General features: G+C 33.8%; 1 protein-coding gene and 1 long non-coding RNA gene across 7 annotated transcripts in view; both read right to left on the bottom strand.

Annotated features, from left to right (window-relative positions):
* The window catches only part of LOC119070809, a 531393-nt gene that overhangs the window by 443207 nt on the left and 60212 nt on the right, over nucleotides 1-27974 (bottom strand). The gene's annotated exons all lie outside the window — the stretch shown is intronic.
* LOC119070145 (apoptosis-stimulating of p53 protein 1) overlaps nucleotides 1-27974 on the bottom strand; it is a 150715-nt gene that overhangs the window by 76064 nt on the left and 46677 nt on the right. The window contains exons 1-3 of one of the 6 annotated variants that reach the window (XM_037174484.1): nucleotides 19710-19776; nucleotides 19091-19455; nucleotides 7697-8545 (exon numbers count right to left, since the gene is read on the bottom strand). The exons of 1 other annotated variant lie outside the window; for it this stretch is intronic. In XM_037174484.1, the coding sequence (XP_037030379.1) occupies nucleotides 7697-7735 (39 nt within the window). In that variant the 5' untranslated portion in view covers nucleotides 7736-8545; nucleotides 19091-19455; nucleotides 19710-19776. Of the gene's footprint in view, nucleotides 1-7696; nucleotides 8546-19090; nucleotides 19799-27974 lie in introns of those variants that run through there. 4 more of the 6 variants (XM_037174481.1, XM_037174494.1, XM_037174473.1 and 1 more) reach the window with 4 other exon arrangements.

Raw genomic sequence — 27974 nt, 5'->3', positions numbered from 1 at the left:
CTCAAAAGAGTAGCATCGAAGTTGCATGATGAAAGAATTAAAACAAAGAGTTGTACAGGAACGAATTAAATTCTAAAGTTATTTTCAAGCGATTACCTGAACTGACCCTCACATAAATACAAATAGTGAACAAAGAACCTTTTTGATTTGATATAATCCTTGATCAAATCAACGCACTTCAAGCAAAAAGCTGTCAAATAGAATACTATTTTGTATGGAATCTTTACGAACGAAAAAAAACAACTAAGAATCAGTATGACGTGCACTGTCTTTTCAGTATATGTACCTGATGTATACTTAAACCAGTCAAGCACGGAACAATGCATAAAAATATACTTTCAAATACTGGCTACTAGTATGAGTCAGGTACTTGCATACTTTTTTACAATTTTACAATTACAATTACCTTTTTTTAGAATTTAACGTTTATTGGTGTGAAGAATTCAATTGGTTAGGTTTGTCTTTATAGGTTTATGTGGTATATATAGGCTAGGGTTTTCTCACAACACAAACGTTGATTTGCAAATTTGCAATCCACATCGTTAAAATCAGTGAGTTTTACCGATAATCGTTGTATGTTTCGTTTCGTTGGTAGAAAACTTATCGTTGGAAAGTTTATTTGGATATTTTCATCGGTACTCAGGAACCGGTAAAGTTTAATTTGTTTCCCAAGTTTGTACAGAATTTTGTTGATTTTCCCTACAATTTTTGAAAGAAAACGAGTTACATAGGAAAATAGTTGCAAAAGAGCTGTATTTGCAAAAGAGGAGTGGTACGCAAAAAAAAAACGATTTGCAAATCGAATAGGTTGCCCATGGATTTGCCATAATTTTTAATATGAAAACGTCGAACAAGAAAAAAATATTTCCTCCGATTTCTTGTAACTTTGGAGCAATAGAAGTTTTTCTGGATGGGTCCATTTCCGATCACAGAAAATCGACCACCCCTATTGGAGATATACAGACGTATATCACACAGAAAACGTTGATAAGTTGGAAAATTCGTGAAGGATAATTGAATACGATGTGCATTGAACGGTGAATTCTATTCGACTATTACTTGTAAATTGAAAAAAAATAAAAAATATAAATCCGGGATCAACCTAGATCTGTCTTTGGGCTTAGGGCATGTATATACTAGTAAAAGGTGCTTATAAAAGTATGACATTAATTTCGTTTTCTATAAAAAAAAAAAAAAAAAAAATTAAATGCCAGCAAGCAATCATTAATGCATCGTGCAAGCTACACTGTTCAGCTTACACAAGAAAAAAATTGTTTAACGAACGGAAAATGTAATTGAACTAAAACGGATTTCCAACAAACAAAATCTATACCATTTCTGTGTAACCGATTAAAATTGAAATCCGTTTGAATACCTAGTTCGTTCAATTTTATTCAGCACAGCGGAATTTATACAGAATATTTAGTGAAAATAAAAACGTAATAAAACTTCACTGGGGTACTGGGTGGATAAATGTTTGATTTCCAGTTTCCGTGAAACGAATTTTCGCTTTGAAATTGCAATATCGCAAACATCAAGCAATATCACAAGTTTTCAAAACGCAAATTGGTTTTCTTTCCATCATCGTTACACACACAAGCCACATATAAAATAAAATTCGTAAAACGAGGGTAATGTCGCGTCCGTTGTGGCATACTGACAACAAACAGTGAAAAAAAAAAACGAAATGATTTCCACACACAGAAGTTACAGAAGCCAAAATCATTGTCTGTTGAGTTGAGGTTTATCATTTTCTGCCATCAGATGAAAAGATTTTTACCTTCATCTTAACAGTATCATTTATTAAATGAAAGCTTAGGAACATCACAGGCATTGTTTTCATTATTTATAACAGAGAAAGCATGTAATATACCGACATTATAACGTTTATCTGTTTCTCTTGACAACAAAAATTATTAGTTTTTTTTGTCAGCTTTTTGCTTCGGTTACAGTATACAACTTTTTGTTGTTGTAAATTATTTTTTATTTTATTTTGAATGTAATCACTCATTGTTTTATTCAATGACAAAAACAAATTTTCGATCCAAAAGTTACGCAGTTAAACACACAAAAACGGATTTTTAGTTCATTACCTCAAACTATTTTTTTGCTGATGATTTCAATTTTGTTCAGAATACGTTATCCAATTAATTCTTTGCCAACCAAAAAAAAAAAATGATTGAACAATTTACAATGTAACGAAAATGCCACGTAGAAAACGCTGACGACAATTTTTGTTTCACATTGAATGATTATGATGATTCATTGTGCTAAATTAAAGGTTAGTTTAGAATGAACACATTCCATTTAATGGAGTTCCTTCAGCAATCTTGCAGAGAAATACTGAAATGCATTTCTTTCCAAGAAAAACTTGAAATCTTTTTGCCAAATAACCGATAGCATAGCAAGAGATCTTATTACCTAAAAATCAAGAAAGCTCCCGAATTCTCGTTTCTGTTAAATCTCATGAAAAAATCAAAAATTCAAAAATCAGAAAAACTGCTAAAACGGCCGCAAAGACAACGGCGGGACATCGATGTAACGTCTAAATGATAGAATCTAATCATCTAAAATAGGCTTTGCTTCCACAAATCCCATCAACTAGTGATGGTATTGATTTCAAGAATTGATTACAAGTATTGACTGGGAAGGATGTTTGTCTGAAAGTGTACGGGCCCACGTTATGCATTAAAAAGTTTTATTTTCTAAAAAGCCATCGCAACTTTATTTATCGAAAGCGACACTTCACAGAAATTCCTGGTTGAATAACTCAATTTCCCAAAAAGGCAGTGGATAGGTTTCGCGTAGAAGTGAGGAAAAAGTTTTCTAGATCTTAATGGGTATTACAAAGGGTCAGTACGTGACCTGACCAGAGCCGCATTAAGCCTTTTCAACGCCCAATGTCATTTGATCGGGCGCTCTTTGAGAGTGCATGTCGAAAAGTTATTCTGAAATTGATTAACTTATTTGAATCACGATTTTCCAGCGCCCCATGGACCACTTGGTCCCTATGAAGTACGTGGATCTGAGTGGCATCGATCAAAATTGATCAACACAGACAGACGAAGCATCAATTGCTGCAATTTCTCCCAATACACTTGTTCATACATGAAGGGGCACACGACTGTTAGAATACATTTATAAGTGTTTTTGCGAGAGATTGCAGCAGTTGATGCTTTATAACCGTTTCTATGACATCTTGGGTTATCGATAACGCTATATCATAGCCTTTCAGTCAGTGCTAAAATTTGGTTTTTACTTTTTCCTGTTACTTTCATTTCATTTTGTAAACTCATTTGTCGCAAAAAAAACTCGTTTTCAACTTTTAATATTTCCACTAGATACCTTACTAGGTACACGAGTTAGTTTGGCCAATACTGTAATTAAAGTAGATTTACTGAGGTCAACTTATTTGACAATGTCAACTATATTTGGTTGTCCACACCAGTTTGTAATCTTTCCCATGTGATCAAATTTCTTACGATTGCAATAACCTGTCTTATTACAGCGATAACTATCAATACGAAAATAAATAATAATAATAAAAACCGAACCACAAAAGACCTTTAAAAAGCTAATTAAAGTGTCTATATGTATTTTACGACCTGGAACACATTACTCACGATGAAGCTGATACACAATAGTAATTATTCAAAAGTAATTCAATTGTTTCGTCTACAAATCGCATGCCATTTGGTCTGAACAATAACACTTGTGTCAAACATGGCTAAAAGTTCTTGTATCTGAAAATTGTGTGTTACATTTTATAGCCACCACAATGTAAAATGGCTTGAATATGAGAATGTGTTCACCATTAAGCCAAACAATTCCGAATAGACGTCTCAATGCCAAAATCATTAAACCTTAAAGTCGTAACGTGTGAGAACTACCAGAGTACCGAAGCCAAAGAACCACCGAACTGATTTATATCATCAAAAATTAAATTGTCTACGTACTCTGTATACACATACTCTCTGTTATTGTACTTATACCGTACGACATGTACTCATCGAGTAATGAATTTCATTTATGGTAATTAGTTATTAAAAAAAATTGTTTATTACGAAAATGTTTGTAACGAACGAACGAGAAAAAATACAGAATTGAATATGCAGAGAACGACCCTTTTCACAGGTGTTGATTCTGGATATGATTTAATGAAGAGATACATTCAACAAGTATGCATAGGGAATGAGATTCGCTTAGCACAAATTTACATTTCTTAATTAAGTTGAAAAGAAATGCTCGAAATATTGCAGGAGGTTTTGATATGTGTTTGAGGCAGAGTGGTAATAATTCCGAAGACTGAGTCTTCGAGGACACTACATTTGAGAGACTAACAGAGGAAGAGTGTTTATTAAGAACCGTTAAAGTTCGTTAGTTCACCGATTCGGAGATAAGACCTTGAATACGTTTACTGCTGTAGCATTGATATGTTTAGGATTGGGATTGTCTAAGCGGGACCAACCTTGCAACTTGGCCTCTAACGGGTGTAGTAGTTCTTAATTCTAATGAAATATCAAGAATAAATTTGGAATTGAAAATATAGTAAAAAGCTTCCTTTCGTAGATCATAGATGGAGCTATTAGTGAAGATTGTGACCGAACGTATTATTAAAGGCATTGGAATTGCTAATACCAGAGGAGTTTTACCTTATTATGCTAATGTGTCAACACAATTAATATCTAATAATTGTTCACCCGGGACCCTTGGTCTATTGATCTATTGCCTGCGTCTCTATTATAATGCTTGCACCTGATTTGAGAAAGCCTAACTTGAATTAGGTCAGATTGGACATGAATGAACCTGAACCCGAAATTTTCATTTCAGTGTGGTAACTTCAGTTCAGGTCCAGGACAAATTCTAGTTAACCTAAAATAATCGGAGCAAATTTTCAGGTTGATCTGTGTCTGAAATGAAAAACCTGATTGAAATCAGGTTTATGTTGAATTTGAAATCTTCAGCCGATCAGGTTCAGGTCAGCCTTACAATAAAGCGATTGAGTTAATTTTGCATGACCTAAATACTCGCCTGAATCTCACCTGTTTCGAGAATGAACTAAAAGGTTCGTAGGTTCTAAGGTTTTCGTACTTCGAACTTTTCAATAACTGAACGACGTGCTGTGGCGACATTCGGTGATGTATTATACGAATGTAGCCCATAGAGCAATGTAATGCATTTTAAAACGAATCCTGTCAGTATTCGTAATCATCTTCTTCTTCGTAATCATCTTCTTCTTCGTAAGCATGTTCTTCTTCGTAAGCATCTTCTTCTTCGTAATCATCTTCTTCTGCGTAATCATCTTCTTCTTCGTGAGCATCTTCTTCTTCGTAAGCATCTTCTTCTTCGTAAGCATCTTCTTCTTCGTAAGCATCTTCTTCTTCGTAAGCATCTTCTTCTTCGTAAGCATCTTCTACTTCGTAAGCATATTTCAACCAAAACCCTACAATATATTGTATACAACTGTTGGTGCACCAGCGGGCAGCTAATTATAATAATTCGAAAAACCTATAAAGAATTTGTGATTTGTGAAATGTATTTAATCGACCGATAAAAAAACCTGCTCAATAAAAGCAATAAAATCTAAACACCTCTAGCACACAGATTAGAATGGTATATAGGTACTGAAAAACGAATGACAATAAAAACAGAAAACGAAATGCCACACTTAACACCCACATCCATCTGTAGATCCGTCTCTATATATAAGTATAAGTATACGTACATATCGGCACATACACACCTCAAAATGAAAAGCAAATAATTCACCCATAAAAAAGACGATTCGATATGTTTTTAGGATAGACAACAACAAATAAATAAATATTATTCAAAGGTCAATAAAAACGTTAAATAAACAGAGTCTCTCACTCTCCCGATAAAACTTAAAAGAAACGGGAAAGAAGGAAAGGACAGAATACATACATACACAAGAATCTCTACGATCGAATTGCCAATGATGCTAAATTGATCATTGAATGAATCTAATTCTCTATTTAATTACCATTATATCCCATTGGCCTTTTCAAAGCTACCGAAAAATGGTATAGATGTATGTCATTGTAGCGTGACGTATAAAATCATTACGATTATACCGCTCTTTGCAATATCCTTTGGATAAATGGGGCTATTCAGTAAATGCGAGTAATTGAAATTGAAAGGACGTATTCGAGTCTGAATTCTAAATTTTTATCGCTTTTTTACTTTCATTTTGCTGGTTTTATTTGCACATGCTTCCATTCACGAAAAAGCACAGTAATATGTGAGACTTGTTACCTGTCTAATTAAAACGATGAGCAAAAAGTTCAGTGCATGAAAAATACATCCTTACTCGTTTCACTGACACACAATTTGCGGCCGGATTGAAATCAAATGCATTCTGAATTTCAATCTGTAGATTTTACCGTGCATCTGAAATCTGTTTGCAGACCCCGGAATGAAGTAGGTTTTTCATTTCAACCAGATTTTAATGTAATTCAAAGCAAGCGGTATAGGAAAAGTCATTCAGACATTTCCTTTTACATTTGCAAGAATATGAAGGCGGAACGGTAAAGATGAGCACAACATTCGAGTGCAATGGTTGTAATTGCAGCGAACTGTGAATACTATGACACGGTGTAGTGTGAGGAAATATATATGTGCTACAGGATCAGTTTGAAAGAAACATTCACTGTATACCGAAAAACTAGGCACTGTCACTTTGGTGGGTCAGGTCCCTTGACTAAAAAATGTTTCAATTGATTTTTGAATAAAAAAATTTATTGATACTGAAGGGACCGAAACCACTTCCATTCCACTTTCTGAATAGCAATCCTTAATATTTAGGGCTTCAACATGGAGAAAATAAAGGTATAAAGGTTCCCGCGAACGATTCTAAGGTTATTTTTTTCCACTCGTTAATGCTTAGGCGGAAAACACACGAGTCATTTTGCATTGATGGGATCGACAATTATGCTTCGCTTGCCATTGTAATTTGATATTCACCACAGGCTAAACAGCGGAAAACGTAGCAAATTTATCGATCCCATCAACGCAAAATTACTCGTGTTCTTTCGGCCTTGTACTGCACTTATCGTTTTATCAAGAAAATAAAAACTTCTTTCGGACAATACTTTCAGATCGTTCAAATTCATAGAATTCTTTTTGAATCGTTTGATAAATACGTGAATTTCGTCGCAAGTCTCAACCACACGATAGACAAGACATTGTTCCTTTCTTCGTTTCTAACTTATGCAAGAAAGAAAATCATTTTTTAGCGAATTCGATTCCCGAATGTTCTCCTAGCTCGCGCTCCAATACTATCCAGGTAGTACGTGGCACGTACGAACTCAAGGTCAAGAGTTGTATTCTTCGTCGATTAAAGCAAAAATTTTGAAAATCGTTGAAGAATTACTCAGGCTATCGTGGTAACATTCCTCCTATCTCATTACTTTAATATTGTTCATCTAAGAACTTGACCTCATTAATTTCATTCTTTGTCAATTAAAACAACAGTTTTGGAACACGACATTTCACGTGATTTTCTGTCATAAGACCCTGACTTTCAGTGAATAGAATAAAACCGAATTAATTAATTAATTTGGATAAAATGTTGGTGAACAGGATGGTTGCTTTGTCGTTAATTTAAATAAAAATGAAATGTGAAAAAATCAAATAAATTTAAATAATAAAATGAAAATACAAAATAAAAACATACCTCAAATGAAACAGAACGTGTAATTGGTTCAATCAACATGGATTGTAAATAGTAAATCCAATAAAATACCCCCCGCTCAGCGTTGTATGTTTGTCGATTATACAATAAATCATAAGCTTTACCAATAAATAAATTTTTAATCGATAAAATCCTCACAAAAACCGATTTTAATCCACATAATAGTCGGTGATAATATTTTTCATATTCACCAAATAATGAGCATCAAACGAAATTTTATTATAAATCGCGAAGTTTGTTCTCCTTCTCTCCGAAAGAAATTTTAAAATTTATAATAAATTGTGTGTTACTTTCATAGAGATTGTGTGTGGAAATTATAACGAAAAGTCTTCATATTAACAATGCTCAACACTCAAGCGTATTCAAATTAAATCCGATTGCAATTAACTTAAACACAAAATCTCAGCTTTTCCGTCGTTTTTTGACTTGTAGCACTGCATTTATTACAATGTGGAACGAGAATTGTATAACGTTATTATGATTAGATGAGAATGACGGGAAAAATTTGAATTTTCACTTATTTTTCGAATTTTTAATTTTCGTTTTTCTTTTTTGTTACACGATTACGAAATTACACTTTTTCTTTGGTTGTTTGAAGATCATTAATATTTATGCATTCAAGGTAGATTTATATATGTATTGCACGAAACAATGTTGCATTTTTGAACAAACAGTGAGTGGATTTTCCATGAGTTTGTTGTTGTGCGGTTCCCAAATATTTGCCGTACATTTTGTGTGTGGTACATAATATACAATATGTTGTATGACGAGAAGATCCCAACTAAATCGGGTTGATGCGAAGCATAGTAGACGCAGATGAAATTCTGTTTTCTGTGTAATTAATTTTAGAAAATTAAACATTTTTTGACATGATTTTCATTTATCATTTTTTTTTACTTCTTGAATTTTTTTTATCATAACTCTAGTTATATTCGTAACAAAACCTCCAGTTGAGTGAACATAAACAGATTCACAATAATTTCTTTATTTTTTTTAATTGGCTGAAGTGTGTGTGGAAAAGGGAAAAAAAAAGTTTAGAAATTATTCTTGTTGGTTGCGCGCTGGTTGTGTCGTACATAATACACAATACACGGATCTCTCTCTTCTTCTGAAGATGAAAGTTCATTAATTTAAAAGACTTTGGTGCTGTATATAATAACATCCAGAACTAGAACGTTGTGGTGAACGAACAGTGTATTTAATGGTGAAGTTGAAATAATTTGTAATTTGAAATGACAACGGGAATGTAGTTAATTTATGTATTATAATCAGACCACACAGTGAAGTGGCATTAAATTGAGTAGGAAAACAAAAAAGAAAATGGGAAAATCTCCAATTTTATGTTGTTCGCTTATGAGAAAGTGAATTTTTATTCTGTTGTTGGATATGGTTCGTAAAAGACGGTTATTTTTAGAGGGGGAAGGTGTACAACAATAGTTCGATTCCAAGGAACAAGGACAAACACTTGATAACACGATAATTTGAGAAATTGTCAACGGATTTTTATTTAATTTTTTTATCCGACGGGGAATTAAATTCCTAAGGTTAAGGTCGAAGATGGGCTATACCGGACGGGTGCTCTTAAAGATAACCCGATAACTTGACTCAATGGATTTCCAATTTTTTTTTATTCGGCAAAGAATTTTTTGAGTGATTTCGTGGTAGCTGTTTGTATAAAAAATTGAACGAGTGTGAACTGTGCGACCAGAGCGAAGCGAGGGCTGAAATCCACAACGAATATATGCAAGAAACGCTTTTAATAGCAGACAATAGGAATTTCGATCGTTTGAAAATGTAAGGGTGTCGGGTAATATGATATGGCACACATATTCGAGATAAATTTTTCACAATCAAGCAGACGCAAAGTTAATGATACGAATATTTCCTTATCCTGTCATCAACCTTTTACAAAACTTTAGTAACGAAATTGTGCAAGTTTACGTATAGGTTAAAGGTGCGTTGTTTTGGCACCGTTTGCCAGATTACCCGTCCCCATGTAAAACATAGTTCGCTTTGTTTTTTTTAAAGTCAATTTTATGATATTTTGTAACAATCGCTAAAATTGATTGATTGAATCAGTCAGTCAAGGGACCTGACCCATCTAAAAGGTGGGATCCAGTCAAAGATATAGCTGACATTCATAAAGATTAAAGATTCCAGATATTCAGGAAAATCCAGATTTTTTTTGATTTTATCAAAACTTAGGTAAGAAAATCGAAAAAATTCAGAAAATATGAATTTTCCTTAACCTTTCTTAAAGAAGTAAATCTGCTCTGTTTTTGTAAAAAATTTGCCTAGGCAAAAATTTTGTCATCTCCGAAAAAACTAGAGAGAAACCGGACGTCTCAAAACCGACTGTAATTAGTAGCCAAAAGGAAATAGTATTGATTTCCGATCAAGTTTCCTTTATGCAATAAAGTATCGTCATATTCATTAACTGAAGTGGAAGCAAATTAAAATGATCGATTCTGAGTGTATCCAGATTTGAAAGCCAGTGTAGTCTTACATGCCGCCCATTTGAACTGTTTATATCGCATTTGTTAGGTTTTATATCTGTAAACAGTTCCAATGCACACGTATAAGCTCGACTTCGAAGTATAAACGTGCGCGCGCAAGCTGTCGAAGTATAAACGTGCGCGCGCAAGCTCAATACACCGAAAAAACATTGTGAATGTCATGCAAATCGATCGAAAGCTTGTTATTTAGTGCTATACTCGTTTTCAAATCACGATACACTACAAATCTTCATAATCGATTCATTTCAATTTACACTGCCTTTAGATTGTGGACAGTGGCAATATCATATTCATTAACACAATTGGTGTTTCCAGTTCTTGCTGTTTATCAAAAAGTTTTCGTATTAGAAAAAAAGTTAAAAGTTTAGCGACGACCTTATAAATTCATTACTTAATTTTGTTAGAAGCAAATTATGCCATTTTTTTTGTCAAGTCTATTCACTTAACATCCATAGCAGACCATTGTTTTTTAATTATGATAACGTTGCCATCACTAAAGAACGGACTTTATAATGATGTGCGGTCATGCAGAATTTCTGGTACACTAAAGAATATTAATAAAAAAGAATTCTTCCGTGGTTGATGAGTACCGCACAGTCCAAAAGTTCAATTCATAGAGAGAAAAAAAAGTTCCCGACACTTTTCTTTGTTTTCTTTTTTTTTCAATTATTTCAGTGAAGTGAGCAAAAGCATAATTACTTTTTATTGTTTTAGCCATTTTTACACGCGCAACGACGATTTCATCATCTATTATACGATGCCATTCATAACATAGAAAATCGGAAATTTATTTTCTTTTGTTTCCATTTCGATTGGGATGAATGCAGACATTTGGTTTCGGTTTGCAGCACTTTCCCTGTAGCCAAATGTCTCAATCTTATTGTTCGATTAACGAATAAATCAATTTGGTAAAGTTTAGCTATTTAATGTGTGCAATATCAATGATAGTGATGGACCGATAGCTCCATGGATATCAGTTCTTCATAACATCCAATTACAAACTTATCTCATTTTGTTACATTGCCTGAAGACGAAAATCTTTCTGCTGAAACTTTTGTTATTGAACGCTAGTAGAAGCATAACAAGGTCTATTGTTTATCTCAGCGAACTTACAGAGTAGAGACAAATCAAATTGGTGTCAAAAATAGTTTTGCATGAAGTTTCAAAGTTTGAAATTGAATAGTCTTAGTGAATGGTTCGTCGTGCCCGGCAAGTCAACGAATCTGTTGAAAAGTTACTGTCGCACAAGCACCACAGATTCGATATTCCTTGACTGTAGTGAGAAAAAACAAACAATAATTGCGACAAAGAGATCGCAAGACTGATTGGTAACATAATACGACAAAGCGTCATTTTGTTTAATTAAACAAACACTGTGCCTTCAGTCTTATATTATACGAACCAAAAATTCGTTGTCAAATTAACTACATTAAATTAATCGTACCTCACTTAGTTCACACAATTGGGTAACAATATCTCTTTCGGCACAGCTTGGTTCAACAGTTTTTAAAACGAAAATTTCACAATGTTCTCATTTAACGTTGTAATAAAAAAATACCATCAGTGCCAGCATCGACTCAACAGCTTATGCATGAACACACTCAATAAACGTATATAAATTCTATAGTGAATCAATAACCATCATCAACAAAACACTTTACATCAAATTGACTGAAGGTACGTCGGTATCGTTCTCAGATTTTTAATTTTCGATAAAAAAAAATTTGAATGAAATCCGATTTTGCGTGGCTGTAAGTTGTTGTTGTGGTGCGTATACACTTTTATTCTTAATCTGTGTATCGGTCCATAGAAAATGGAGATCTTAGAACTTTTCCCAAAGCAACCTTCCTTCTCATCAGAGAATAATTTGATCCGAAAGGGCACTCTTCACCATCGGATTTTGCACAAAGTAGCTAAGGGAGCTGCAGGAATGGACCAAAAAACACCTCTTAGGCTACTATTTTAATTATTTCGTAATATTGTCCAGTGGCACGTTGACGAGTACTGAGGACGAACGTGAAAGGTGCCCCTATTTCATCAAAAAGAATGTGTAGTATTCAAAGACTATTTTAATAACTGATTGTCTCGCGTTCACTGACTTACTTAAAACAAGCAAAGCACATCCTTGTCTGTACTAATTCAAATAATTTCGTAATGCCTCCCTTTGCGCTGTGGATTTCCTCCCAAAAGAATATGAAATTATTTTTCCAATGACACCCCACACAACCCTGTACATTTCGTGTATCTACCTGAAGAAATTTCCGTTGACGGGAAAAATCTTCGAGTTTATTATCGTTGCAGCGGCGATAATATCGTTTTATGGACGATAATATCGTTTCACAGGTGATATTATCACTGCAGAAACGAAAATATTGCTGCATGAAACGATATTAATCGTCGCAAAAACAATAGACGATAATATCGCTTCATGGGTGATAATATCGTTGCACGGACGATAATATTGTTACAGAAAACGATAATATTGTTCGGAAAACGATATTATTGTCGTCTCATACGATATTATCATCGCTCGGACAATAGTATCGTCGTTGAAAACGATAATATCGTCACAGCGATGATATTATCGTTTAGGAAACGATATTATCGTCCCCGACGATAATACACTCGGAGATTTTTCCCTAGCCCGAAATTTCCATAAGAAAAGTAGATGGTTCTGACCCCCTCCACACAAGCTTCGAAGATTTTTTTGGCTTTCTAAAATAAATTACGAAAATACTGAAACATTGATATAAGAGGTGGTTTCTTTAGGTCCATTCCCGCCGCTCCCTGAGGTCACTAAAATCATTTAAAATAATGAGACGGAATTTATTTTCCAGTTTTCCGTTTTTAGTAGAAGTTATTATCAAAAATGGGGATCCTTTTTATAGCGACATAACAACAACGACAAAGAAGCAAACGAAAAGCAAATACAAGACCGTCCGTGGTATAAATTTCAATATAACCGAATATATCTAACCGAAGCAAATTGAGTGTAACAGTCCCACTTATCTCAAATACTTATATTGGTATTATAGCCTAGACATTTTTATCAGCACTGCCACAGCATGTATGCAGTCAGACATATAAACATTTCAATTTTAAGCATTTTTATGCTCTTAAAAGCATTATGTCGTCCAATTTAAACATCGTAGAGTCACCATAGTATCATCGTATGTGTATATGTATAGCGATCCCATAAAAATGTCCAATAAATTCCTAATTTTTATGATTTGTTTATATTGCATAATGATACGACTAAAAGTCGTCAGTTTTCATATTTATATTAACATACAATATACGAGATGATTTCGAGGACCTATCATCATATCCCCATATAATACACGAACATATTTATTCCACAGAGTCTCAACGACGCACATTTTTTTTTCTTTCTGTAACACACAGAAGAAGAAGAAAAAAACCAGAAACAATTTTTCATGTTTCGTTCATAACAAAAATTCTGATCTTTTTTCTGGTTTAGATGCTTAGGTTCGATGATATTTTAGAAAGATTGTTTTATGTATGTTCGCATTCGCACTGTAAACACACAAGACAATTCCATTAAAGTAAAAGTTTTTTTTTCTTTTCGTTTCTTTTCTTCGTAAAGACATTTTCGGTGTATTATAGCCCAACAAAAGAAACATCACACCATTATGTGGCAAGTGTAATCGAAGTGAAAGATGAAAGTAATTGAACTTAAAACCACTTGAAAAATAATTTCTTTAACATTATTGCAAAATGTGGCATGGACGGAATTGTATGTGCAATACGATGGTTAACTACAAGTGAATACATACAATAAAATTATCTTTCATTCACATACAGACGGGTTATAAATGTGCATGGTGCACTTTAACTGAAAATGTTAACAGTGCCCGACGACGCTTCATTTTATGTGAAAATCATTTTGTCTGTGCACCGACTTAAGGAAAGTATCCCCATTTGCAAGTGTGTTGTTTATTACAAGTTTTTTTTTCTTCGTCTTCTGTTTCTGTGTTTTTCTGACTAGTCATTTGGTATTTTAAAACAATGTTACTTGACTTTTGAAACCCACTAAAATGGGCGATTCGTTTGAACTCAATGGCGATATTTAGACCCGTGCGAAGTACTGAGGTCTTATGCGTTTACTTCCACATTTTTAACACTCGCGGGAAATTTGGGTTGGCCCAAGGCGACCAACATTTCTTAATAGGGTGGCCAATTCCTATGATTGTTTTGTTGGCGAGAAAAAAGCATACTTTTCAACCAGCAGGGTATTGTAGTTGTCCAAGGAAAAAAAAATCCGCCTGTCGTTATGTGGACACTCTAACTTGAGAAAACATACTGTTTTAATGATTCATTTTTTCCCTGTTTTGTATTGTCAAAATAGCTGAGTTCGAAAATGAGCAAAATTGGTCTAGCAAGCCCAAAGAGAGAGAGTCGAAAATGTGATATTTAAGAGCAATGGACCCTTTGCAAATTTGTAGCGTACATTTAGGCGGAAAATCTGATACGGTTTCTCCAAGTGGGATAAGTTATCTCACACCAGCCAATTATCCCTTTAAAAGTTAAACATTTTTGAATGCTTTGCTTTACTTTTTCAAAAAATTATTTTGGTTCAGAGCATCAAAAACGAATATTTTCGCGCCTAAGTTTAGGCTACAAATTTGCAATGGATCTATTGCTCTTAAGAGCGCTCTACACTTGGCAATCTTCTAGCCTACATTTGTGCGCAAAAATATTCGTTTTTTGATGATTTCTCTGAAACAAAATCTTTTTTTTTAAGTAAAACCATTAAAGCATGCAAAAATGTGTTACTTTTAAGAGAAAAATTGGTTTGTGGATGGTAACTTATTCCGCTTGGAGAAACCTTTGGAAATGTGTAAATTTATGTGTTTTGCAAAGGTTTCTCCAAGTGGGTAAAGTTATCGACCACAAACCAATTTTTCCCTTAAAAGTAACACATTTTTGCATGCTTTAATGGTTTTACTTTTTCAAAAAAAGATTTTGGTTCAGAGAAGTCATCAAAAAACGAATATTTTTGCGCACAAATGTAGGCTAGAAAATTGCCAAGGGTGAGCGCTCTTAAGTGTCCACTCCACTCAACAAAAAGTACTCTGTGAGAGAGCCGTGAGAGAGCGAGCTGTCAAATAAACAAAGAAAAAACTGAAAAAATTCAATTTTGTCTCTCACATGTAGTACTTTTTTGGTAAGAGAAAACTAAGCATTAAGATGGCTGGTCAAGTTTTTGGCATATATCTGCGGAATTTATCATCGTCAACTGGCTTTTCGTTACCTAACTCACTTACTAACGACTAGACATATAACACAAAGTACATCGGATATGGGAGGCTAATTATATCTACGCCTTAAGTCAGACTCAGATATTACGTACACATAATTCAATATATATGGGTCACACATGTCATTCGTTGGGAGCACCAAATAGTCCAACTACCCAAATTAAAACAAAATTGTCTCCACCGGGATTTGAGATCCGGCATTCTTCGTGGAAGACTAGTACGTTGCAGTAAAGTGCATCGTTGCAGCATAGTTTCAACATGACATTTACCAACATACAGCTGCTGTGCTGTATTTGTTACACTATTCGTACGGGTCCCTTCTTATGTTTATATTTCGCTTGCATATTGCAGCATAACATACATAAATGTATGATCGCTGATTTCTTATCGAATATTTATTGCTTGCGCTTGAAGGTAATGCAATTTTGATATGCAAGGCGGCGAATTTTTTCTTGTAAAATAACGAACGAAAAAACGATTTGTGTAATTATGGTGAAAGTGAAATGGGAAAATGAATTAAATTCCAAATTTCAATTTCAATTTCACAAAGACATTTTAGATGCCGTCTCGTCTAAATGTTTTCATTTTTTTTTGTTTCGTTTCGTTTTCGTTTGTTTATCTTTTACCATAATATGTAATCTAACCACCCAATCCCGCGTCTACCACACGGTGTACAATTTGGTTACTGTACAAATGTAATTGAGAACAAAATATTCTCCCTACTTTACGTATACTTATTATACACGTCAATTGTAATTTCGGCTCGACCCGCTCTGGTGCGGAAAAATCGCAGAGAGGCCATGGCGGCATCACCGGCTTATATCATAAATACAATTTTCATTTTCTAATGAAATGTTTTAAATGTAATTTAGTGAATTCAATTTTGTGAAATCCATGTTTTAATTGCATGGTTTTGGAGAGAAAATGATATTTGGAGGGGTGTTCTAAACGTCTGAATTTGAAATATTTATGATGATATTAAGCTCCTTGAAGAAAGCACACGTAGCTATGCTATAAATGTATACGAAGGAAAATTGTACATTGTACGAATGAAGCAAATATAGTGGAAGAGGAAAGAAAATTGTTTGAAATAACTTTGGATCGGTGAATGCTTGGAGTGTGTGAATATAAAATTCTTTTGTGGAACTTTTTTTTTGTGCAGGCAAAAAAAGAGAATAGGGATATTATGTCATAGAAGTCGTATCGGACAAAGGAACTGCATTTGCTTTTTTTATACCATTTCACAGGGCATTAGACACATTGTCAAGATGACTGAAAAGAGCATCAGTCCCAGGAATAGTATTATTTGCGGAGGATTTTTGGCTGAAAATGCTGTTAGTTTGAATTAAATTTGATCTAGTAATGTGATATACGTTGAAGTACTAAAAGGTATTACATGGAATATGGTTCCGTCAGAGAAATGGACTCGAAAATAACACACGAAATAATTGAGGTAAATTAAATATTTACGATGTAGAACAGAGCTCCAGTACGGTTTCACCACATTTATTTTGCATATAAACGTCAGCACGAAAAAGGGTCCTACCTCACTCAAGCAAAATTTAGTGTTACTGCAGCAACGATAAATTGTACTTTTCACTGAAATAGACTCGTCCAAGTGGAAATTGTTGAATTTTTTTTGGCAGCATTGCATGTTGTTACTCTTCGTTACTATAACGTTTTCTATGCATAATAAATAACTGGAGTACGTACTTCCCGCAAGAAAAGTGGCATTTGCACAAAGAGATTACTTCATCAACATTTGGCTAGGAAACGTTACTCGAAGGGTAGAGGGTAGACTTTTAGCCGATTGGTTATTCCGATCAGTACATTTAATCTACGAGGTAGTGACAACTTCTAAAGTTCCTTGTTCTTCAATGCAACTGAAACACTATGACGACTTAATCAGCCTATTTTTGCTCAGAGAAATTATTTCAACGAATACAAGGTTCGCCTACTACTTCTACTCAAGAAGAAAGTTGTAACAGTTACGTAAGTATACTCATGAAACCTCTTAACAATTAAAATTACCCCAATTGTCGTCAGTTAATGTATCATTTTCGCTTGCTGCAGCGAGTAATAGTACATTACGCACGGGTTCGGAGATTTTTATTTTGACAATTGTGTCGTTTGCAGCTTGAGCCGAAGGCATATTATAAAGGTTAAAAACAATTACAAAAGTCATTATACTTACTAAGCACCTAAGAATAGCGTCTTAACGATCATGTCACTTTACTCATTGCACCTCCAGAACAATCGAGAGAACAATAGTCATTAATAATTTCTCGGGACCTAATGAGTAAAACAACTCACGAAATGTTCCAATTTTAAATTTTGCTTCGTGTGATTGAAGCAAAATACTCGTACTCGACAAGATCGAAAGGTTCGAACAAGAACGCAATCTACGATTACACATGAAACTCGGAGGAAATTAAAATTACACTGTCATCCACCGTGAGTGCTGTGAGTACTACTCACTGAGTAAAAGGCCCTATTTCCCTCCAGTCATAACATGTTAACTACTGTCGAAACATAATTTTACTTAAAGACGTCTTCCAATGGACTTTTATAATGTTTTCGACTGACATTCCGTACTCTTACTATTGCAATGAACTCGATTGACCCACTGTCATAGATTGCATTGTTATAAACTACAAATAAAAAACCATCACGTGTACAACCGGAGATACAGACATTTAAATGCATAACTTCCTTTTCGTTATTGTAACGCAAGGTGTTTCGATTGCGTAATAAACGAACTGTTCGAACTTTTTTTTTAATATATTAATATTCATATACTTCAGGCGGGTCTTTCTTACTAGTGAGCACTTAACGACCATGACTTTGTTCTTGGTTCTCATCAATTAAATTTCTTTGATTGAAAAAAAAAATGTCAAAAATGGTTGAAACATAATTTCTGCAGGTCCTTTGTAAAGTACAAACTAATTAATCGAATTTCAAGTCTGATGAAATTCTTTTATTGACACAATTTTTTGTCGGTGTTTTGAAAATTAATCGATGTTCCCGAATCAATTTACAGCCCCAATAAATTTTCGTTTGACAAATTTCATCTCCAATTTTTATGTATGTACAGTGCAAATGTATACATAATATGCAACAACTACTGCTTTGTGTATGTATAAAAATGTCTATACCTAGCCACGATTTGGGACATAACACACACAAAAAAATAATAAGAAAAAAAAAGACGAAGGCAAACTCTCAACGTTCAAAACCACTTGTTGAATTTGATTTCATCTTTTTTTTATATTCAAACTCTCTAAAGCGAATTTTCTCTGATGAAGTGACGAAGATGTATTTATTCAATAAATATTGATCGAATTTGGATGGATGTAATAATGAAGAGTAACAAAGAAAATTTATGTGAAATTTCGATAAATAGAAATGAAATTTGTCGATAAAATTTAACGAATATAAAGAAAATTTGATCATTAAACTCGGCGGAACGAATATAAATTTGAGAAATAAAATAAAAATTCAAGAAAATGGAAAAATGAAACAAATCGAAAAATAAAATAAAATAAAAATAACAAAAAAAAAATCAAGAAAATAATAACCTGGATGATAGTTCAACAATCCATAAACACACCAGGTAGAAACCAAAATAAAATAAAACCCAAAAAATGTGTAGGTTTTGTTTTGCGATGTGTGAATTGTTTCCACACATAAAATGAATTCTTTCCTATTATTCCAATCAAATAGTTTTCTATTCAACGAATAGACTCAACTATTGCTCACAAAAATTTCTTTTAGTTAAAAGTCGCTTGCACAACACTGAACAATTAAGCAGAAATCAACATTCACTTAATTAAATTTTTGCTTTTTTTATTAGCATTTCGTGCAGACCACAAAAACAAAATTTAACAACAAAAAATAATGTATCCACACGCAGTGCGTATACACATTCGTTAAAATTGTGAACCTATAGCCGAAAAAAGGTCACGACAATTAATTGAAACTTAAAGTAAAAAAACAAACACCAAAAACAACAAACATAAATATATCGTTCTGTTATTAGTTGTATCGGATATTAAAGACTGTGACTCTGTTCCACCGCGAAAAAAAAACAATCGCGTAAAACTAGCGCACACACGATTTTATTTTATTAATATTTATTTCGCTGCTTTTTCGATTTTATTTCATAATTTTTTTTCTCTCAATATTTTATTTTCTTACAACGAATTCGAACGAAAACAACACAAAACTGATTTTAGCGCGATTTCGTGCCATCTATACCGGTCGCTGTTCGGCAACTACTCTGGCCCGCTGTATAATGCTTTGAAAACGGAATAAAAATGTGTTGTTGTTGTTGTTGCACATGTTTTAATGTTTCTCGTGGTGTTTTCCATATGTGTGTTGGTGTGGTGTGCTGAGTAAAATAAATGTTTCTTTGACAAAATAATTTTACCATTCAAGAATGTTGAATAGTTGTACAATGTGGCGTGTGAGAGGCAGAGAGGAAGAGACGAGTTAATGGAGAATACAGAGAGAGATTCCAATATTCGGTATTGTAAACGCCGCCAATTTGATGTAAACTATACCATTCAGAGAGGCAAAAGAGATATACATTCAAAACTGCGCAATGTTTCGTTGTGAGTGAAGAGAAGAAATTGTCGTCTCTTCAGCTCAGGCTGAATGATTTCCATAAGGAATTTTATGTTTTGTCCATTCAAAAACAACAAATATCTTATTAGCATCATCTCTGTTTGTGTCACAATTGCAATGTTTAATCAGAGTGTACTATATCATAGAGTCTATGATAAAAACTTCTACGATTAGTAACTCTAGATACAGTTGACTGATTTAAAAAAAACCGTTAAATTTCAAACATTTCCTCAGCAGTTTAGCATTGAAAATGGTTCAGTTTGCAATTGTGTTGAAGAGCTCTTCACTCAGGTGGACTATACATATATATATTACTCTTACCTCGTCTTCAGAATGTGAATTACACAGAGAACATGAGCGCAGCACAACGTAACGATAGTTTTTGTTAACATTTCTTTTGTTTTTGTTTATTTATAACATTCCTCGTATTGTTTTCTTGCTTTATACCAATACCTTTTCATCAGATTATATATATTATCCTCCTTTGTTTTTCTCGTTTCACGTATGACCATATCTTTTAGATTATACATATTCACATTGCATTGGTGTATTATGGTGCAAACTGTGCGAACTGGACATAGAAACATTCACTTTCGCTGCACCAAAGTTTTCGATGTTTATAATAACTCTGTTTCGGATTTGTTTTTGTTTTTCTTCAGTTCATTTCATTATTCTATTTATAAATGTGGTAGCTATGTCGTTACAATTATACGATTGTGTAGTCTCACTCGACTGCAGAATTTCTGTGTATAAAAAGGTCACGTGTTGAATGGAAAAGCAAGATAAAATTGGCAAAAAGAAACACAGGGAAGGTATCCAAGTAAATTGATCCATATGCCATAACCTGGGTCTATAAATTGAATTAGAAAAGAAATTCTGAAATTCATTTGTTACTGTGTAATCGTATAATTTAGGGCAGCCTTTGTTTTTCACGGCAACATCATTGGTAAGACATTAACTTCAGTTCAGTTATATCTTCTCAACACCAACTATTTGGAGTATTTGGTGTGAGTGCTAGTGAAGAACACTGTGGTCTTTCCGAATCAATTACGTCAAATCAATTTTAATCACAGACTGCCATCATATGTTATCGACAACGAATTCAGGAATAAGCGACAAGCTCTGACAAAAATATACAGCAAAAACTCATGTTCAAAAAAATGAAGTAAAAGATTTGAAATCAATTTTTTTAAAGATCAAATGAAGTAATAGATCCGACAATGAAACTGTTGATATGCGTGCTGTTTGATAAATATTTCCTCAGGCACAAGACATGTTTCAGAATGTTTCGGGAATCGATGCCCAGATTGATGCAGTGTTTAACATTGTATTGTTCGTTATTTAAGTGTATTAAGACATTTATAACTTTTGGAAACGACAATTAAAACTATTCTGGAAGACAATTGCAACGAAAATAGACATCCTGCAACGTTGTATCCACAAGTTGTTATCCCGTTTTGTGTTTACATTGTTTTATCATTCATTAGAGAAATTACCGTTCAATGCAATTAAAATCATTGGTTCTCTGATTCCATTCCACTGAATTGTTTATGAATACCATAAAGTTCACTAGAAACAATTTTCGGTTTAAATTGCGAATTCCTATCCAACGTTACGTTGATTGATGGTACATGTAACCCAGCAAATCGTTTTCCTTATAAACTATTTGATTACAAATTTGCAACAAACTAATAACTTGGCAATTTCTGTTTCAACAAAATGTTTCCCGTTTCTGGCATGAACAACCAAATCACATCGATAAATTTCCAATCCAATGGAATATTATTCGTGAATATAATTCAAAATCGAGAAAAAAAAACATCGAAAACTCATTTAGCAAAACTGCCAGAAATATGTCGCAACTCAATATTCAATTCGGAAATAAATCATAAATCAAACACATGCACACCGAATAGAAATAATAAAATGATTTTTTCGTTCATTTTCATTAACTTCTAATTTTAATATCTGTCAGAGTGGAAAAAAAAAACAAAATTAATTTCAAAAGAATTCATTTTTCTGCTTATACATTTTGCTGGTTGTTACACCAACAAAAAATTGTTGTGATTGATTCGATTTTATTGTTTGAAAATATTTTACGAGAAATTGTTTTTACAACCAAAACTCAACGAGAGTAAACATTGTCGATCTTTTAATAGAGATCTTAAGATAATGGCATGGTTCCCTACGACTAATTTAAATACAATGTGTACAAAGTGCCTTATGGGTTCGTTTAGATGAATAAATTTATTATTATTATATTGGTAGGTGCGTGATATATTAAGATAAATAAATGGAATTATGAGTTATTTGGAACGCCACTGATGTAAAAGATTTCGTTATACATTTTTCATTTTTGGTATTTATACTGCAACACCTACATTGTAAAGTATTTCCTTTGTGCTTTGTGATTTTATAATCATGAGAATACCAACTGGTCATAGACTGTGGGTATTTCTAGCGGTTTTGTAGGCCTCAATCAATCGATACGATATGAATTCAGAAGGATTGCAAATGGTCTACGATTGGTAATCTTTTCAGAAACGTCCAATCATAAGGTATCGACAGCAAAGGCAAAAAGAAGCGTCAATCTCGGGTTAACATGCTCTTAGAGGTCATTCAAATACTGCACACAAAAAAGACGATTTTTACACTCGCTCTTCCGTGCATTCAAAAATACTTAAGAAAACGAAAAAATTACAAAGTGCAGGCTTTGGTTATACCTCCCCCCAAGATAACGTGCGCACTATTTAAATAATCCCTTATATAGTGAAACGTATGTTAAAACGAATGAAGTAAAAGATTTTGCATCAAAGGCTAGCTCATACTTTGAACGAAAGAAGTAACAGATTTTGTGACTATATCAAGATAGCTTGCTGTTTCTAAAAGGCTGATAGTAACAATACTTTGAACAAAAGAAGTAACAGATTTTGTGACTATATCGAGATAGCTTGCTGTTTCTAATAGGTTGATAGGAACAATACTTGCGCCAGCACAATATCGAATTTTGTCCGAATACGAATAAAAAAGAACTACCCAAATTGCTCTATGTGACCCATTGTCTGTTTGTTTATGTAAAATGAAGCTAAAATTGGAATTCACTTAGAATTGCTAATGTTTGCTCATGTTATTTCACAAATGCAAATAAATGCCATTTGATGACTGCCATTGAAACCACTATCAAAGTGCATCAAAGTGATAGAAATCTGTTTTATTGGCTATGCGGGTAATGGATGAAAACATGTTTTTGCCACAATACACCGAGTGAACACTCCACTCACGTATAAATTACCGAAATCGAAACAATTTTCCCAACAAACCGACAGGTGAGCGATTGCATCAAATCACAACTAAATTGTTCTGAAATTCTGTTTCTATCTAAATGCACGTTTCAACGGTTTTAAGTGCATAATTCATACACTTGAATGCATTTAGCATTAAAAATGTGTATTGAGTATAAGGTTGAAATAGTCATATAGTTCCCAGAATCTATTGCATTGATAAAATTTACCTGTGCGACGAAAAACCATATATGCTCAACAACAATACGATACACAAACAGGTATAGATTCTAAATTTTCGGGGTTATTGCAGCGACTTCAATACAATCTCATAAAAAACGAACAAAAAAAATCGGTTTTCTGAAAATTTTTGACAGATGCTAGACTAGATAATTGAAAAGAATTACTGTGCGCATTCGGTTGGTATGTCGAATTGTTGCATTCGAAAAACTATTGATAAACATATTTGGTCATGAGTGCATTACATTCGGTTAGAATTTAAATTTATCAATGCTCTGTGATGTGAGGTCAATGTAAGCACTGAACCATTGCACAAAACGATTGAAAATTTCGCAATCGTTGTAGATTGCGTTGCGTAGATCGTTGTAGACATATGCATATCATTACATCAAAAGGTCACGGTTTGAAACCTATGCCATATTGTTACACTATACCCTATGACTCTAAAGGGAGTATAGTCGGAGAAAAATAGATTTCGGGATTTTAAGAGTCATCATCGTTTTGATCGTTTTTCTGTATTCTCTCATTTCGCATGTTATTTTAAGTGACAATTGAGAGAATTAGAGAAATGATGATATCACTAAAAAAACCGAAATCTATATTTCTCCGACTGTAAGTCTAATGTATATTTAGGCAGTCCAAGATCATAGAAAATCGAAATTGCTGTCAAAATGAATGAAGGTGTTAAGGTAGTCATTGGGAAATGACAGGACAGTTTCCCGAAAATGAATGGAAAATTTTATCACAAAAATTCACCGAAAAAATTCAAAGAAACTCACCTCTTATACTTTCCAAAGTTCTTTTTTTTGTTTTGTCGCGACAAAAACACAGAAAATATTTCGACACAACTGTGACACTCCGCTACTATAAGCACTAGAATGAATGTTTGCTGTGTTCACTTCGGCGGTAAAATACTTTCATTCAAAAAAGTGTCCGACACTTCAACGATGGTAGACATTTATTAAAATTGTAACCTCTCCTCTCCCACTTCTTAAGTAAGCTAACAAGACTTCGCTGAGTCTAATTTTGCCAACTCTTTGAATAAAAATATCGGCTGAGCTCTAATAATTCTCCGCTGAGCTTTGACAAACCTCCGCTGAGCTCTAATAACTCGGGCCCAATGTATGAATGAAATGTGTAAATAAATTTTTTATTCAGAGACCTGTCTTGTCAGACGAGTAAAATTTGTCCTTCACTCGTTCGGGCCCCATAGGACAGAAAAATGAAAGTTGCACAAAAAATGTGTTTAGTTTGCGACTATGTATGTCATAAGTTCCAGCCCGTAGCCTTCTCCGTGTGAGTGAATGTTTTCAATTTTTGCTTTGTTTACTTGACAGCTCTCCACGTAATACTTTTTGTTGAGTGGAAACCACACTTAATCCTTGTTATTTTCCTCAAACCCTATGAACCTAATACAAAAGAGCACTTTTTGGTAACAGATTTCAATTAATTTCCAATATTTTTCAATTAATAACAAAGCCGACAATAAGCGTCCCTTCATCTGATCTAATTAGCTTACCGAAATGTCTTAAACCATTGTGAAATGTCTCCACTCAACAACGCGTCAGATGCGAAAATTCTTGTTTGACTGATACATTCTCCCTACCCAATTCAACCCAATTTCGATATTAGCCGTTGTGGTTGTATGTCATAAAACTAAAGTGTCGTCGCAAAGTCGACTCCCTAAACCACAAAAAGCCCTCCTTTTACGAAAAACCTTTCTCATCCGAAAGGAAAAAGTTAATTACCATTCGCAATTGGCTTTTGATGAAAATTTTGCAAAATGTGTCAACCGGATATTATTCTCCGTTCAGTTACTGAACTTCGGTATACATTACTATCACACATCGAACCACAAGCTTCACCTTTTGTCGCATTATAAATTGGCTAAGGTATAACCGGTACGGTACCCAATATCATCAAATACATAACCAATACAACCCCGGTCTCTGTGTTTATGTTGGCCGATTTGCCATAACACCATATCACATCGACTACAACCTGTTGGGATGCCAAACTAAACCCTCACAACCTTTACTCTATATATATATATGGAGAAAAACCGCACTATTTCGAACATGTGTTCTTCAAAGACCGGGGATTTTCCCATGAGATCATTGTAACCGAAAAATGGATATATCGAGATAAGTACCAGGGACATAGGGCTATTCAGATCGATCCCTATAATAATGGTGGTGTATGAATATATTATATTGACCGTATGTATATTGAGGCGAGTCGATATTTCTTCTCGTTTTATTATTATTATATCCTTGCTTAAAAAAAAGTTCGCTTCGTCCCACACAATAAATTTTATAATTTCGTCTAGGTATAACAAAAGTTTAATTTCGTTCTTCCTCCTTCTCCTTCTTCTTTGTATATGAAAACAATAAAAATATTTGTCAGAAAAATAGCAATTTCTCATGAGATTTTTTAGAGACTGGCATGGTGGTTATATACCGAGAGGATCTTTTAACTTTGAAAACAATATTTATGGGCTTGCCATCATAAATCGTTCAGATGGAGGATACTGTAGCTGTATATCTCTCACCGAAAAAAAAAAATAAGTAAAAGAGGAAAATAATACGAATCAGATCAGTTGTTTAAAGTTATTACGCTCCGTTCCAGATGATGTGATTTATAAAGTAGGAAGAAGAACACAAAAAGACGCAACATCACTGGTAATATCCTCACATCCGAAGTATATCCGAGACGAGAAAAAAAGTTATTTAATCACATTTATGGGTGAAAACATAACACACATATTTTCGGATGATGTCATAAAGAGCGGATTATTATTATTATTATAGAGATGGATAGAATTCCCTTCTGGATACACACACACGACAAGTCCTAATGTATAATTGTATATATGAGACGACGAAGTAACTCTATCCCGACACTCTATTGTATTGTTAATCTTCTATTATCACCTGCGTAACAAACAAAAAAAGAGTCAAGGTCTCTACATATAACTCTATTTTCTATATCTGTAATGTGTTCCGAATGTGTTACGAGTGCGTTTATATCTCAGAGGAATTTTAAGAGATTTAGTGTTTGGTTTCCGTTTTGTTCTTGTTTTTATTATTCGTTTTTTTTTCTTCTCCTTTTCATTTCGGTATATGTCTCTTGGCTGGGTTTATTTGTTCTAAGTTACGTTCGAATAGGATGTGGGAATTAGAGCTTTATACCACACCATAACGTTCAGCTATGTGAGGTAATGATGAATGGTGTGGTTCTTATATAACAAACAAAAAAAAAATGTTATAAGAGATGGATGACATGCATTTAGTGTGTATGTAAGTACATTGTTGATGTGATCAATTATTGTGGTGTTACACAGAGCGTTTAATGGACTTTTTCGCTTAGAATCCAGAGTCCGCGCGGCATAAATAATGACCAGAAATAGCTATGTACGTAACGTGTCTTGGACGATTGATTTAAGGCAGTTTTGCGAGAAGTTGTAGCCCGAAGCATAAAAAAAATGTAATTATCAATAAGTATGAGGAAATGTTCCGTCTTTCAGTAACTTTAAGGTCAATCATAGGTAAATGACAGGACAGTTTCCCGAAAATGCATGGAAAATTTTATCACAAAAATTCACCGAAAAAATTGAAAGAAACTCACCTCTTATGCTTTCCATTGTATTCGGGCATAGTCTCTTTAGGTCGCCAAGGCATATTTGAACACTAAACACTTTTTACTCGATGCGAAAACAAAAAGTTTTTTTTTTGTTTTGTCGCGACAAAAACACAGAAAATATTTCGACACAAATGTGACACTCCGCTATTATAAGTATACTAGACTGAATGTTTGCTGTGTTGACTTCGGCGGTAAAATATTTTCTTTCAAAAAAGTGTCGGACATTTTATCAAAATCATCAAACAGTTGACAAAAGGTAGCGTATACATTTAATAATGTTAACCGACCGTTTTTCAAAGCTTTACGAGAGCTCAGCGGACATTCTTTCAACGATGGGAGAGCATTTATTACAATGGGTTGTGATTTTCGCCATCTTGTTTTTGGCAAAAATTGCATGTATGTAGAAAGACTAACAGATGACGCTAGGAGTAACTCTATGATAAATTTGAATATTTGTATGGAGGATGTGAGATTTTTCTGAATCTAAAAGTTTTGGAGTGCGGAAATCAAAGTTTTTGATTTTTCTTGTTAAAATTAAAATGTTTTCTGTCGTATAAAAATAGTTCCGCATGAAATTTCAAGAAAAAATAATTATTCACTGGAACTATTTTTAAACGATGCAGAACGTTTTATTTATAACGAGAAAAATCAAAAACCTCCATTTCCGTACTCC

Source organism: Bradysia coprophila, chromosome II, assembly GCF_014529535.1.
Source record: "Bradysia coprophila strain Holo2 chromosome II, BU_Bcop_v1, whole genome shotgun sequence".
Classification (NCBI taxonomy): Eukaryota; Metazoa; Arthropoda; class Insecta; order Diptera; family Sciaridae; genus Bradysia; species Bradysia coprophila.
Note: the sequence above shows the minus strand (reverse complement) of the source record. Positions and strands in the feature narration are given on the sequence as shown.